Source organism: Oncorhynchus keta, unplaced genomic scaffold (genome assembly GCF_023373465.1).
Source record: "Oncorhynchus keta strain PuntledgeMale-10-30-2019 unplaced genomic scaffold, Oket_V2 Un_scaffold_18076_pilon_pilon, whole genome shotgun sequence".
In the NCBI taxonomy this organism is placed as follows: domain Eukaryota; kingdom Metazoa; phylum Chordata; class Actinopteri; order Salmoniformes; family Salmonidae; genus Oncorhynchus; species Oncorhynchus keta.
This window is the reverse complement of record NW_026290833.1, coordinates 1-16,388: the sequence shown is the minus strand read 5'-3', so window position 1 is coordinate 16,388 and position 16,388 is coordinate 1. Positions and strand designations below refer to the sequence as shown.

The 16,388-nt window shown below is 43.0% G+C and overlaps 1 protein-coding gene across 1 annotated transcript; it reads left to right on the top strand.

The window, feature by feature from the left end:
- Nucleotides 1-1,693: 1,693 nt before the first annotated feature.
- Nucleotides 1,694-13,670, top strand: LOC118377381 (long-chain fatty acid transport protein 2-like; the record flags this gene model as incomplete). The annotated part of the gene is made up of 4 exons (XM_052514549.1): nt 1,694-2,399; nt 2,698-2,907; nt 3,929-4,087; nt 13,514-13,670. Coding segments are annotated over exons 1-4 (1,142 nt in total), but the record flags the coding sequence as incomplete, so codon positions are not given.
- Between the last annotated feature and the right edge of the window lie 2,718 nt (nt 13,671-16,388).

Sequence of the window (16,388 nt, the reverse complement as noted above, 5' to 3'; positions counted from 1 at the left end):
AGCCAACAAGTGCTCAGCATATGTGGGAACTCCTTCAAGACTGTTGGACAAGCATTCCTCATGCATTCCTCATGGTTGAGAGAATGCCAAGAGTGTGCAAAGCTGTCATCAAGGCAAAGGGTGGCTACTTTGGAGAATCTAAAATATATTTGGATTTGTTTAACACTTTTTTGGTTACTACATGATTCCATATGTGTTATTTAATAGTTTTGATGTCTTCACTATTATTCTACAATGTAGAAAATAGTAAAAAATAAAGAAAAACCCTTGAATGAGTAGGTGTGCCTAAACTTTTGACTGGTACTGTAAGTCATGGCAAAATGTGTAGAACTGCAGGGAATTACCTTTAAAAATGCACATTTTTCTCTGCATCCCATGGCAAATTGAGTAGAATCGCACGAAATGTGCTTTAAAACTGCAAGGTTTGCCATATAGCACGCCTCTGTCTATTTGAGTTGGTTAGTATATGTAGGTAATCCTGTCAAACGTGTATTTAAATATATATATATTGCTTAGTAGAACTGCACAAGTGTTGCTCTCCACTTTCCGGAGGACTGAGTTTTGAAATCAGTGGAAATGTGCATGTGATATAGCTAAGGAGCTGGAGAAAACACCTGTCTCCGGATTACATCTTCAAACCATGGCACCCGTGACAGGGAGAAGCATCCAACCATGATGTATACGGGTAAGATAGTCAAGCTAGCTACATTTTCAGATATCGCACATTTCTAATTTTGACAAAGTAATTTTAATTTCAAGTTAAAGTATACTGTTAGCTAGCAAGCTAACGTTAGCTGGCTGGTTCGCTAGCTAAGGTCACGTGAATGATCTTTTATATATATATTTTTTTTTGATTTCACAGCCATTTGCTTGGCTAGTTATAGCCTAATGTTGGCTAGCTAACATTAAACCTGGTTGGTTTGCTACCTGCAGATTCATTCAATGAGTTGGGATTATGGTTAATTGTTTAGCTAGCTAGCTAGCTACATGTCTTAACAAAAGACTCCACTATGCAAGTATCCATTTCAATAGAATGTCACTGTGACAACTGTTGATAGACGTAGCTGGTAAATTTGCTCTGGTTATTTACTCCGATTTCAGACCACGGGTAAGATATTCTAGCTAGCAACATTTTCAGATATTACACATTTCTAATTTTGACAAAAAGTATTTTCATTTCAAGTTAGTGTACTGTCAGCTAGCTAACTGACGTTACGCGTATGATCTTATTATTCGTATCTCAGAGCCATTTGCATTGCTTGTTATAGCCTAACTTTAGCTAGCTAACATTGAACCTGGTTGGTTAGCTACCTGCACTTTGCAAGCGTCCATTTTAATAATGCGACAACTGTTAGCCAGTTAGCTTGTGTGCTTGACTGCTTTTGTTAGGTCAGAAAGCTCGGATCAACCCTTAAAGAGATTGGTGGAGCTAAAGCTTAAGAGGGTCTTAACGATATGAATGGGTGTAGACAAAGAAGAGCTCTCCAGTAGGTACCAAAACATTCAAGGGCCATTTTCTCAAAAGTGAGGTTACAGTTTAATCAACTTTCAAAGCAGAATTACTTTGCCATTGTTCATCGAATGCAGTGCATGATATACCATTTTGTAGCTCAGTGTCTCTGCTGAGGTGGTCAACCAAATCTTGTGTAGGGCCTCCAAAACGCTAGAAGCGGCTCTCTGTGTGTGGCTCTGTGTGTCTATTTTGAGCTGAAAGAGGGTGTTTAATATGGGATTTCAGAAGAAAGAATGAAAAACGTGGGCCTCCTGCACTATTAAATAACCAATGCCACGCCCTCACTTGAACAAAAACCCATGTTTAGAGTTAAGGCAAAGACAATACTGTACATCGCCTGCAAAGACAATACTGTACGCTGTGAATCTACAATTCACCCAGAAGCATAGGAGCTCGACGTTGTGCTCAACAATGTACTTGGTTTCTATCCTTTTTGCCAGTTTGGCCATCACACCGCTAATTCTTAAAACGTTCTTCCCTTACTTCTGGAAAGATACATTTTACATCGCGAACTTGGTTCGTATTTTGCTGAAGCTTGTTTTACGGAGGAGAAGAAAACCGTTATTTTTGGTTTTGGACCGATTTTTGGAGCAGTCGGTCGCGCATGCCGACAGACCGTTCATCGTGTTTGAAAATAAAACCTATTCGTATCTGGACACGGACAGAAGAAGCAACAAAATAGCCAATGCTTTACAGAGGCACTCGAAGCTGCGACCGGGGGATACCGTGGCTCTTTTTATGGGAAACGAACCTGCCTTCATCTTCACCTGGCTGGCCCTGGCCAAACTGGGATGTCCCGTAGCGTTTCTCAACCATAATATCAGATCTAGATCCCTGCTGCACTGCTTCAACTGTTGCAGCGCCAAGCTGCTCATTGCAGCCGAAGGTAAGTGACCAGTACCACTGGTTCAGTAGGCAGAGAAACTCATCCCGAGGCTAATTCCTCATAGGCGGAAGTGTCTGGTTGAGATTACTACATTATGACAATAGGTATTAGTTTATCAGAGACATGCACATCCAGACTGATGGAATGAAAAAGACGAACGTGTGTCATAGCCTATTGGAACACAAATGATAATGATAATCAAACGATCATTCAATCACATGGGGGAAAAAGCATTTCATTTTTTTTCTCTGCAGTCCAGTTTTGATGAAATATTGAATATTGAGGTTTTTTTTCTCAGAGCTGCAGGAAGCGGTGGAGGAGGTGCTTCCATCCCTGAGGGAGCAGGGTGTGTGTGTCTACCTGATGACTAAACAGTGTGACACACCTGGCGTGGTGGGGTTCTCTGACCAGGTGGACGAAGCATCGGACACACCTCTCCCTCAGGCCCTCCGCTCAGACATCACCTTCAAAAGCCCTGCTGTCTACATCTACACCTCTGGGACCACAGGTGAGGGGGAGGATGGAGGGGAAGGGAGAGGGAGGGGTACAGAAGCAGCCACTGTATATGAACCCCCCCCCTGTCTTCTGCCTGAAGCAGCCACTGTATATGACCTCCCCCTGTCTTCTGCCTGAAGCAGCCACTGTATATGAACCCCCCCTGTCTTCTGCCTGAAGCAGCCACTCCCCTGTCTTCTGCCTGAAGCAGCCACTGTATATGAACCCCCTGTCTTCTGCCTGAAGCAGCCACTGTATATGACCCCCTGTCTTCTGCCTGAAGCAGCCACTGTATATGACCCCCCCTGTCTTCTGCCTGAAGCAGCCACTGTATATGACCCCCCCTGTCTTCTGCCTGAAGCAGCCACTGTATATGACCTCCCCCTGTCTTCTGCCTGAAGCAGCCACTGTATATGACCCCCCTGTCTTCTGCCTGAAGCAGCCACTGTATATGACCCCCCCTGTCTTCTGCCTGAAGCAGCCACTGTATACCCCCTGTCTTCTGCCTGAAGCAGCCACTGTATATGACCCCCTGTCTTCTGCCTGAAGCAGCCACTGTATATGAACCCCCCCTGTCTTCTGCCTGAAGCAGCCACTGTATATGACCCCCCTGTCTTCTGCCTGAAGCAGCCACTGTATATGACCCCCCCCTGCCTGTCTTCTGCCTGCCTGAAGCAGCCACTGTATATGACCCCCTGTCTTCTGCCTGAAGCCCCCCTGTCTTCTGCCTGAAGCAGCCACTGTATATGACCCCCCCCCCTGTCTTCTGCCTGAAGCAGCCACTGTATATGACCCCCTGTCTTCTGCCTGAAGCAGCCACTGTATATGACCCCCCTGTCTTCTGCCTGAAGCAGCCACTGTATATGACCCCCCCCTGTCTTCCCTGTCTTCTTCTGCCTGAAGCAGCCACTGTATATGAACCCCCTGTCTTCTGCCTGAAGCAGCCACTGTATATGACCCCCCCCCCCTGTCTTCTGCCAGGGCCCATTCTACTGCTGTAACTCATCTCTCTCCTCTGTCTGCTACTCCTGTAGGTCTGCCTAAAGCAGCAGTGATTACTCAGAACCGGCTGCTGGTAGCCCTCGCCGTGCTGGACTCCACCGGTATCACACCAGCTGATGTCATCTACCTCAACCTGCCCCTCTACCACACCGCAGGCTTCGTCATCGGCTTCATAGGATCAATAGAGACAGGTGAGTTTATATAGGATCCATAGAGACAGGTGAGTTTATATAGGATCCATAGAGACAGGTGAGTTTATATAGGATCCATAGAGACAGGTGAGTTTATATAGGATCCATAGAGACAGGTGAGTTTATATAGGATCCATAGAGACAGGTGAGTTTATATAGGATCCACAGAGACAGGTGAGTTTATATAGGATCTATAGAGACAGCTGAGTTTATATAGGATCCATAGAGACAGGTGAGTTTATATAGGATCCATAGAGACAGGTGAGTTTATATAGGATCCATAGAGACAGGTGAGTTTATAAGGATCCATAGAGACAGGTGAGTTTATATAGGATCCACAGAGACAGGTGAGTTTATATAGGATCAATAGAGACAGGTGAGTTTATATAGGATCTATAGAGACAGGTGAGTTTATATAGGATCCATAGAGACAGGTGAGTTTATATAGGATCCACAGAGACAGGTGAGTTTATATAGGATCCACAGAGACAGGTGAGTTTATATAGGATCCATAGAGACAGGTGAGTTTATATAGGATCCATAGAGACAGGTGAGTTTATATAGGATCCATAGAGACAGGTGAGTTTATATAGGATCCATAGAGACAGGTGAGTTTATATAGGATCCACAGAGACAGGTGAGTTTATATAGGATCCATAGAGACAGGTGAGTTTATATAGGATCCATAGAGACAGGTGAGTTTATATAGGATCCATAGAGACAGGTGAGTTTATATAGGATCCACAGAGACAGGTGAGTTTATATAGGATCAATAGAGACAGGTGAGTTTATATAGGATCCATAGAGACAGGTGAGTTTATATAGGATCCATAGAGACAGGTGAGTTTATATAGGATCCACAGAGACAGGTGAGTTTATATAGGATCCATAGAGACAGGTGAGTTTATATAGGATCCATAGAGACAGGTGGATCCAGTTTATATAGGATCCACAGAGACAGGTGAGTTTATATAGGATCCATAGAGACAGGTGAGTTTATATAGGATCCATAGAGACAGGTGAGTTTATATAGGATCCACAGAGACAGGTGAGTTTATATAGGATCCATAGAGACAGGTGAGTTTATATAGGATCCAGAGACAGGTGAGTTTATATAGGATCCATAGAGACAGGTGAGTTTATATAGGATCCATAGAGACAGGTGAGTTTATATAGGATCCATAGAGACAGGTGAGTTTATATAGGATCCACAGAGACAGGTGAGTTTATATAGGATCCATAGAGACAGGTGAGTTTATATAGGATCCATAGAGACAGGTGAGTTTATATAGGATCCACAGAGACAGGTGAGAGATCCATAGAGACAGGTGAGTTTATATAGGATCCATAGAGACAGGTGAGTTTATATAGGATCCACAGAGACAGGTGAGTTTATATAGGATCCATAGAGACAGGTGAGTTTATATAGGATCCATAGAGACAGGTGAGTTTATATAGGATCCATAGAGACAGGTGAGTTTATATAGGATCCACAGAGACAGGTGAGTTTATATAGGATCAATAGAGACAGGTGAGTTTATATAGGATCAATAGAGACAGTTGAGTTTATATAGGATCTATAGAGACAGGTGAGTTTATAAGGATCCATAGAGACAGGTGAGTTTATATAGGATCCACAGAGACAGGTGAGTTTATATAGGATCCATAGAGACAGGTGAGTTTATAAGGATCCATAGAGACAGGTGAGTTTATATAGGATCCATAGAGACAGGTGAGTTTATATAGGATCCACAGAGACAGGTGAGTTTATATAGGATCCATAGAGACAGGTGAGTTTATATAGGATCCATAGAGACAGGTGAGTTTATATAGGATCCACAGAGACAGGTGAGTTTATATAGGATCCAGGTGAGTTTATATAGAGACAGGTGAGTTTATAGAGACAGGTGAGTTTATATAGGATCCATATAGAGACAGGTGCGTTTATATAGGATCCATAGAGACAGGTGAGTTTATATAGGATCCACAGAGACAGGTGAGTTTATATAGGATCCACAGAGACAGGTGAGTTTATATAGGATCCATAGAGACAGGTGAGTTTATATAGGATCCATAGAGACAGGTGAGTTTATATAGGATCCATAGAGACAGGTGAGTTTATATAGGATCCATAGAGACAGGTGAGTTTATATAGGATCCATAGAGACAGGTGAGTTTATATAGGATCCACAGAGACAGGTGAGTTTATATAGGATCAATAGAGACAGGTGAGTTTATATAGGATCTATAGAGACAGGTGAGTTTATATAGGATCCATAGAGACAGGTGAGTTTATATAGGATCCACAGAGACAGGTGAGTTTATATAGGATCCATAGAGACAGGTGAGTTTATATAGGATCCACAGAGACAGGTGAGTTTATATAGGATCCACAGAGACAGGTGAGTTTATATAGGATCCATAGAGACAGGTGAGTTTATATAGGATCCATAGAGACAGGTGAGTTTATATAGGATCCATAGAGACAGGTGAGTTTATATAGGATCCACAGAGACAGGTGAGTTTATATAGGATCCATAGAGACAGGTGAGTTTATATAGGATCAATAGAGACAGGTGAGTTTATATAGGATCCATAGAGACAGGTGAGTTTATATAGGATCCACAGAGACAGGTGAGTTTATATAGGATCCATAGAGACAGGTGAGTTTATATAGGATCCATAGAGACAGGTGAGTTTATATAGGATCCACAGAGACAGGTGAGTTTATATAGGATCCACAGAGACAGGTGAGTTTATATAGGATCCATAGAGACAGGTGAGTTTATATAGGATCCATAGAGACAGGTGAGTTTATATAGGATCCATAGAGACAGGTGAGTTTATATAGGATCCAGAGACAGGTGAGAGACAGGTGAGTTTATATAGGATCCACAGAGACAGGTGAGTTTATATAGGATCCATAGAGACAGGTGAGTTTATATAGGATCCATAGAGACAGGTGAGTTTATATAGGATCCATAGAGACAGGTGAGTTTATATAGGATCCACAGAGACAGGTGAGTTTATATAGGATCCATAGAGACAGGTGAGTTTATAAGGATCCATAGAGACAGGTGAGTTTATATAGGATCCATAGAGACAGGTGAGTTTATATAGGATCCATAGAGACAGGTGAGTTTATATAGGATCCACAGAGACAGGTGAGTTTATATAGGATCCATAGAGACAGGTGAGTTTATATAGGATCCATAGAGACAGGTGAGTTTATATAGGATCCATAGAGACAGGTGAGTTTATATAGGATCCACAGAGACAGGTGAGTTTATATAGGATCAATAGAGACAGGTGAGTTTATATAGGATCAATAGAGACAGGTGAGTTTATATAGGATCCATAGAGACAGGTGAGTTTATATAGGATCCACAGAGACAGGTGAGTTTATATAGGATCCATAGAGACAGGTGAGTTTATAAGGATCCATAGAGACAGGTGCGTTTATAAGGATCCATAGAGACAGGTGCGTTTATATAGGATCCATAGAGACAGGTGAGTTTATATAGGATCCACAGAGACAGGTGAGTTTATATAGGATCCACAGAGACAGGTGAGTTTATATAGGATCCACAGAGACAGGTGAGTTTATATAGGATCCATAGAGACAGGTGAGTTTATATAGGATCCATAGAGACAGGTGAGTTTATATAGGATCCACAGAGACAGGTGAGTTTATATAGGATCCACAGAGACAGGTGAGTTTATATAGGATCCACAGAGACAGGTGAGTTTATATAGGATCCATAGAGACAGGTGAGTTTATATAGGATCCACAGAGACAGGTGAGTTTATATGGGATCAATAGAGACAGGTGAGTTTATATAGGATCCACAGAGACAGGTGAGTTTATATAGGATCCATAGAGACAGGTGAGTTTATATAGGATCCATAGAGACAGGTGAGTTTATATAGGATCCATAGAGACAGGTGAGTTTATATAGGATCCATAGAGACAGGTGAGTTTATATAGGATCCATAGAGACAGGTGAGTTTATATAGGATCCATAGAGACAGGTGAGTTTATATAGGATCCATAGAGACAGGTGAGTTTATATAGGATCCACAGAGACAGGTGAGTTTATATAGGATCCACAGAGACAGGTGAGTTTATATAGGATCCACAGAGACAGGTGAGTTTATATAGGATCCATAGAGACAGGTGAGTTTATATAGGATCCACAGAGACAGGTGAGTTTATATAGGATCCACAGAGACAGGTGAGTTTATATAGGATCCACAGAGACAGGTGAGTTTATATAGGATCCACAGAGACAGGTGAGTTTATATAGGATCCATAGAGACAGGTGAGTTTATATAGGATCCACAGAGACAGGTGAGTTTATATAGGATCAATAGAGACAGGTGAGTTTATATAGGATCCACAGAGACAGGTGAGTTTATATAGGATCCATAGAGACAGGTGAGTTTATATAGGATCCACAGAGACAGGTGAGTTTATATAGGATCCACAGAGACAGGTGAGTTTATATAGGATCCACAGAGACAGGTGAGTTTATATAGGATCCATAGAGACAGGTGAGTTTATATAGGATCCATAGAGACAGGTGAGTTTATATAGGATCCATAGAGACAGGTGAGTTTATATAGGATCCACAGAGACAGGTGAGTTTATATAGGATCCATAGAGACAGGTGAGTTTATATAGGATCCATAGAGACAGGTGAGTGTATATAAGATCTGTCGAGACAGGCGAGTTTACACAGAGTGCACAAAATATTAAGAACACCTTCCTAATATTGAGTTGCACCCCGAAAGCATGTTGACTCCAATGCTTCCCACAGTTGTGTCAAGTTGGCTGGGTGGTGGACCATTCTTGATACACACGTGATATTGTATTGTATGAGGTAGTAGGTGGGTAGGGGTTAAATATTGGGGTAGTAGGTGGGTATGAGGTAATATTGAGGTAGTAGGTGGGTAGGGATTAATATTGAGGTAGTAGGTGGGTATGGGGTAATATTGAGGTAGGAGGTGGGTAGGGGTTAACTATTGGGGTGGTAGGTGGGTAGGGTTAATATTGAGGTAGTAGGTGGGTATGGGGTAATATTGAGGTAGTAGGTGGGTATGGGGTAATATTGAGGTAGTAGGTAGGTTGGGGGTAATATTGGGGTAGTAGGTGGGTAGGGTTAATATTGAGGTTGTAGGTGGGTAGGGGTTAATATTGAGGTAGTAGGTGGGTAGGGTTAATATTGAGGTAGTAGGTAGGTAGGGGGTTAATATTGAGGTAGTAGGTAGGTAGGGGGTTAATATTGAGGTAGTAGGTGGGTAGGGTTAATATTGAGGTAATAGGTGGGTAGGGGTTAATATTGAGGTAGTAGGTAGGGGGTTAATATTGAGGTAGTAGGTGGGTAGGGGTAATATTGAGGTAGGTGGGTAGGGGGTTAATATTGGGTAGTAGGGTTAATATTGAGGTAATAGGTGGGTAGGGGGTTAATATTGAGGAGTAGGTCGGGTAGGTAGGTGGGTAGGGGGTAATATTGAGGGTAGTTGGTGGGTAGGGGGGGGGTTAATATTGAGGTAGTAGGTGGGTAGGGGTTAATATTGAGGTAGTAGGTGGGTATGGGGGTAATATTGAGGTAGTAGGTGGGTAGGGTTAATATTGAGGTAGTAGGTGGGTAGTTAGGTGGGTAGGGGAGGTAGTAGGTGGGTAGGGGGTTGAATATTGAGGAAGTCGGTAGGTAGGGGGTAATATTGGGGTAGTTGGTGGGTAGGGGGTAATATTGAGGTAGTAGGTGGGTAGGGGGTAATATTGAGGTAGTAGGTGGGTATGGGGTAATATTGAGGTCGTAGGTGGGTAGGGTAATATTGAGGTAATAGGTGGGTAGGGTTAATATTGAGGTAGTAGGTTGGTAGGGGGTTAGGGGGGTGGGTAGGGGGGTTATTGAGGTAGTAGGTGGGTGGGGTGGAGGTAGGGGGTAATATTGAGGTAGTAGGTGGGTAGGGGGAGGTAGTAGGTGGGTATTAATATTGAGGTAGTAGGTGGGTAGGGGGTAACATTGAGGTAGTAGGTGGGTATGGGGTAATATTGAGGTAGTAGGTGGGTGGGTAGGGGTAGGTGGGTATTGAGGTAGTAGGTGGGTGGGGGTAGGGTTAATATTGAGGTAGTAGGTGGGTAGGGGTTAATATTGAGGTAGTAGGTGGGTAGGGGGTTAATATTGAGGTAGTAGGTGGGTAGGGGGTAATATTGAGGTAGTAGGTGGGTAGGGGGTAATATTGAGGTAGTAGGTGGGTAGGGTTAATATTGAGGTAGTAGGTGGGTAGGGGTTAATATTGAGGTAGTAGGTGGGTAGGGGTTAATATTGAGGTAGTAGGTGGGTAGGGGGTAATATTGAGGTAGTAGGTGGGTAGGGGTTAATATTGAGGTAGTAGGTGGGTAGGGGTTAATATTGAGGTAGTAGGTGGGTAGGGGTTAATATTGAGGTAGTAGGTAGGTAGGGTTAATATTGAGGTAGTAGGTGGGTTAATATTGGGGTAGGTGGGTAAATATTGAGGTAGTAGGTAGGGGTTAATATTGAGGTAGTAGGTGGGTAGGGGTTAATATTGAGGTAGTAGGTGGTAGGGGGTTAATATTGGGGTTAAGGGGGTTAATATGAGGTAGTAGGTGGGTAGGGGGTTAATATTGAGGTAGTAGGTAGGGGTTAATATTGAGGTAGTAGGTGGGTAGGGGGTTAATATTGAGGTAGTAGGTGGGTAGGGGTTAATATTGAGGTAGTAGGTGGGTAGGGGGTTAATATTGAGGTAGTAGGTGGGTAGGGGTTAATATTGAGGTAGTAGGGGGGTAGGGGGTTAATATTGAGGTAGTAGGTGGGTAGGGGGTTAATATTGAGGTAGTAGGTGGGTAGGGGGTTAATATTGAGGTAGTAGGTGGGTAGGGGGTTAATATTGAGGTAGTAGGTGGGTAGGGGGTTAATATTGAGGTAGTAGGTGGGTAGGGGGTTAATATTGAGGTAGTAGGTGGGTAGGGGGTTAATATTGAGGTAGTAGGTGGGTAGGGGGTTAATATTGAGGTAGTAGGTGGGTAGGGGGTTAATATTGAGGTAGTAGGTGGGTAGGGGGTTAATATTGAGGTAGTAGGTGGGTAGGGGGTTAATATTGAGGTAGTAGGTGGGTAGGGGGTTAATATTGAGGTAGTAGGTAGGTCGGGGGTAATAATGTGGCTTGGCCTTTCTCGTTGAAGCCTTTACTTATCCATTTACTCCCCTCCTCCCCCCAATGGGAAATAAAATGAAAGAGGTCTTTGTGAACGTAAACCCGGTGGTCTGAACACAGCCAAAGCCACTGGGTGGAAGAAAACTAAACAGCAAATAGGTTAGTCCGTCCCTTCTTCCTGTTCTCCTCCGCCCCAACTGGCACCCTTTTCCCTTTATAGTGCACTACTTTTGACCAAGGCCCATGCACTATGTAGGGAATAGGGTGCCATCTGAGATACCAAATCTCTTAGCGAGACCGGTTTCCTGAGTTCTCCAAGTGGGCTATAGTTCATTTGAGTCCTCTGTTTGACCTCAGAGCAGAGCAGAGCAGAGCAGAGCAGAGGTACTAATTGAAGGGATATTTAATCCTGTAGCGAAAACAAAACAGACTCTTTTACCTTGTCTGAGAGAACTATGGTTCTGGAATGTCAGGGTTGGTTTAAAGCCAGCCCAGATTTTCCCCCTCACCACTTAACATGACCAGGAAAAGCTCCTGGCTCTAGTTAGAGACTATGTTTAGGGTCCAGAGTTTTCCCTCACCACGTAAGCTGACCAGGACAGATTTTAAACCAGGCTCTAGTTATGGTCTAATGTATAAATGGGACCTGGAGGTTGCCCAGGAGTTGATTGTAATTGTTCTGGGAAATAATGTTTGATGCTAAACGACTAAAATGTCAAATGAGACGGCAGAGGGAGCACACCCTCATCCACATCGACGGGAGAAGGTGAAAAGATTCAAGTTTTACACATCACAGACAATCTGAACTTGTCCACCCACACAGACAGTGTGGTGAAGAAGGTGCAACAACACCTCTCCAACCTCAGGAGGCTGAAGAAATTTGTCTTGGCCCCCAGAGCCACGGCCGGTTCACTTCACTACCATCCAGAAGGGCAGGTCAGTACAGGAGCATCAACGCTGAGCTCGAGAGACTGAAAAACAGCTTCTATCTCAAGACCATCAGACTGTTAAATAGTCACCACTATCTGGCTCGTACCCAGTACCCTACCCTGGACTTTAGTCACGGTCACTAGCTGGCTATCAACCGGTTACTCTACCACGCACTTTAGTAATGGAACACTGGGCACTTGAAGAAACTTTCAAAGTTCATTAAATGTTCCTCATTGACTGACCTTCATGTCTTAAAGTAATGATGAACTGTCATTTCTCTTTGCTTATTTGAGCTGTTCTTGCCATAATATGGACTTGGTATTTTACCAAATAGGGCTATCTTCTGTATTACCACCCCTCACAACACAACTGATTGGCTCAAACACATTAAGAAGGAAAGAAATTCCACAAGTTAACTTTTAACAAGGCTCACCTGTTAATTGAAAAGCATTCCAGGTGACTCCTTCATGAAGCTGGTTGAGAGAATGCCAAGCGTGTACAAACTGTCACCAAGGCAAAGGGTGGCTATAGATTGTTTAACACTTTTTTTTGTTTAGTACATGATTAAATATGTGTTATTTCATAGTTTTGATGTCTTCACTATTATTCTACAATGTAGAAAATAGTAAAAAAGAAAGAAAACCCCTTGAGAAGCTGTGTCCAACCTTACTGTATATAAACTCAGGACTCCGACGTTGCTCGTCCTATTATTGATATATTTCTTAATTCCATTCTTTTACTTTTAGATGTGTTTGTATTGTTAGATGTTACTGCACTGTTGGAGCTTGGAACACAAGCATTTCACTACACCCGCCATGACATCTGCTGAAGATGTGCATGTGACCAATAACATTTGATTTGAAACGTCCCGGTCAGGTCACGTGGTTAGGAAAAACTCCAAGCTGATTATGATGCACATGCAGTACCAGCTTTAGTACTTTCTTTTGTCCACAAAAAAAGGGCACTTGTTCCTCTAATGGGTGCATATTTAAGGGACATTTAGTACTGAAGTGAATACAACCGGTTCACAGCATATGTGGCAACTTTTCTGCTCTCACGGCCATTACAAGGTCATTTATAAGAGCACTGTCCTGCTCGTTCCTGTTCCTGAACTAATACCTGGTCCTGGGTGTTAGGGTTTTTTGATGATGATGATGATGATGATGATGATGCACACTGCTGACTTAGCATAACAGTTTTGTCAGCATTTCAGGTCTGCCATTGGTTGATAATGAAGCGATATCACCTGCATGTTCTTAAAACTGATATTTTCATTGTTCCTCTCTCATCTCTTCTATCTGTCCATCCCAGGCTCCACCATCATTCTGAGGAGGAAGTTCTCAGCCTCTCAGTTCTGGGATGATTGCAGGAAGTACAACGTTACGGTGATCCAGTACATAGGAGAGATGTTACGCTACCTCTGTAACACACCCAAGGTAAGCAACCTCAGCTGGAAGCTTTATACAAGGTCACCTTCATTTTGTCTTTCATTGTTATTACATAGTAGTTGCTATGGTTTCTAGAATCCTTTCCAGGGGGTTTATGACATAGTAATGACATAGTAGTTGTTATGGTCTCTAGCATCCTGTCCAGGGGGTTTATGACATAGTAATGACATAGTAGTTGCTATGGTTTCTAGAATCCTGTCCAGGGGGTTTATGACATAGTAATGACATAGTAGTTGCTATGGTTTCTAGAATCCTGTCCAGGGGGTTTATGACATAGTAATGACATAGTAGTTGCTATGGTTTTCGCATCCTGTCCAGGGGGTTTATGACATAGTAATGACATAGTAGTTTCTATGGTTTTCGCATCCTGTCCAGGGGGTTTATGACATAGTAATGACATAGTAGTTTCTATGGTTTTCGCATCCTGTCCAGGGGGTTTATGACATAGTAATGACATAGTAGTTGCTATGGTTTCTAGAATCCTGTCCAGGGGGTTTATGACATAGTAATGACATAGTAGTTGCTATGGTTTCTAGAATCCTGTCCAGGGGGTTTATGACATAGTAATGACATAGTAGTTGTTATGGTCTCTAGCATCCTGTCCAGGGGGTTTATGACATAGTAATGACATAGTAGTTTCTATGGTTTTCGCATCCTGTCCAGGGGGTTTATGACATAGTAATGACATAGTAGTTTCTATGGTTTTCGCATCCTGTCCAGGGGGTTTATGACATAGTAATGACATAGTAGTTGCTATGGTTTTCGCATCCTGTCCAGGGGGTTTATGACATAGTAATGACATAGTAGTTGCTATGGTTTTCGCATCCTGTCCAGGGGGTTTATGACATAGTAATGACATAGTAGTTGCTATGGTTTTCGCATCCTGTCCAGGGGGTTTATGACATAGTAATGACATAGTAGTTGCTATGGTTTTCGCATCCTGTCCAGGGGGTTTATGACATAGTAATGACATAGTAGTTTCTATGGTTTTCGCATCCTGTCCAGGGGGTTTATGACATAGTAATGACATAGTAGTTTCTATGGTTTTCGCATCCTGTCCAGGGGGTTTATGACATAGTAATGACATAGTAGTTGCTATGGTTTTCGCATCCTGTCCAGGGGGTTTATGACATAGTAATGACATAGTAGTTGCTATGGTTTCTAGCATCCTTTCCAGGTGGTTTATGACATAGTAATGACATAGTAGTTGCTATGGTTTCTAGAATCCTGTCCAGGGGGTTTATTACATAGTAATGACATAGTAGTTGTTATGGTCTCTAGCATCCTGTCCAGGGGGTTTATTACATAGTAATGACATAGTAGTTGTTATGGTCTCTAGCATCCTGTCCAGGGGGTTTATTACATAGTAATGACATAGTAGTTGTTATGGTCTCTAGCATCCTGTCCAGGGGGTTTATTACATAGTAATGACATAGTAGTTGTTATGGTCTCTAGCATCCTGTCCAGGGGGTTTATGACATAGTAATGACATAGTAGTTGCTATGGTTTCTAGAATCCTGTCCAGGGGGTTTATGACATAGTAATGACATAGTAGTTGCTATGGTTTCTAGCATCCTGTCCAGGGGGTTTATGACATAGTAATGACATAGTAGTTGCTATGGTTTTCGCATCCTGTCCAGGGGGTTTATGACATAGTAATGACATAGTAGTTGCTATGGTTTTCGCATCCTGTCCAGGGGGTTTATGACATAGTAATGACATAGTAGTTGCTATGGTTTCTAGAATCCTTTCCAGGGGGTTTATGACATCGTAGTTGCTATGGTTTCTAGCATCCTGTCCAGGGGGTTTATGACATCGTAGTTGCTATGGTTTCTAGCATCCTGTCCTGGGGGTTTATGACATCGTAGTTGCTATGGTTTCTAGCATCCTGTCCAGGGGGTTTATGACATCGTAGTTGCTATGGTTTCTAGCATCCTGTCCTGGGGGTTTATGACATCGTAGTTGCTATGGTTTCTAGCATCCTGTCCAGGGGGTTTATGACATCGTGGTTGCTATGGTTTCTAGCATCCTGTCCTGGGGGTTTATGACATCGTAGTTGCTATGGTTTCTAGCATCCTGTCCTGGGGGTTTATGACATCGTAGTTGCTATGGTTTCTAGCATCCTGTCCTGGGGGTTTATGACATCGTAGTTGCTATGGTTTCTAGCATCCTGTCCTGGGGGTTTATGACATCGTAGTTGCTATGGTTTCTAGCATCCTGTCCTGGGGGTTTATGACATCGTAGTTGCTATGGTTTCTAGCATCCTGTCCAGGGGGTTTATTTGTACAGCAAGCTGCCTCATGCCACATAAGCAGGAGGTATGGACTCTTTCTGGCTCAGAAAAGGCTTACCTCTGGTTTAGGGTATATGACTGACCAGGCATGTTTTCAGCCATGTTTCAGACAAGGATTTGAACGTACTTGACATTATATTTTTGACCCAGGACTGTAGAGTACACACTAATAGTAACAACATGATGGTAGGCCACTGGGCAGCATGCAGGAATCATGCCGGGGCCATGAGGAACCCATGCCGGGGCCAAGCTGGAATCAATTCTCACATCACTGGTGTTTTCCATGACGGGGCCAAGCTGGAATCAATTCTCACATCACTGGTGTTTTCCATGCCGGGGCCAAGCTGGAATCAATTCTCACATCACTGGTGTTTTCCATGACGGGGCCAAGCTGGAATCAAACCCCACTAGTGTTACAGACTAGTGTTACAGACTAGTGTTACAG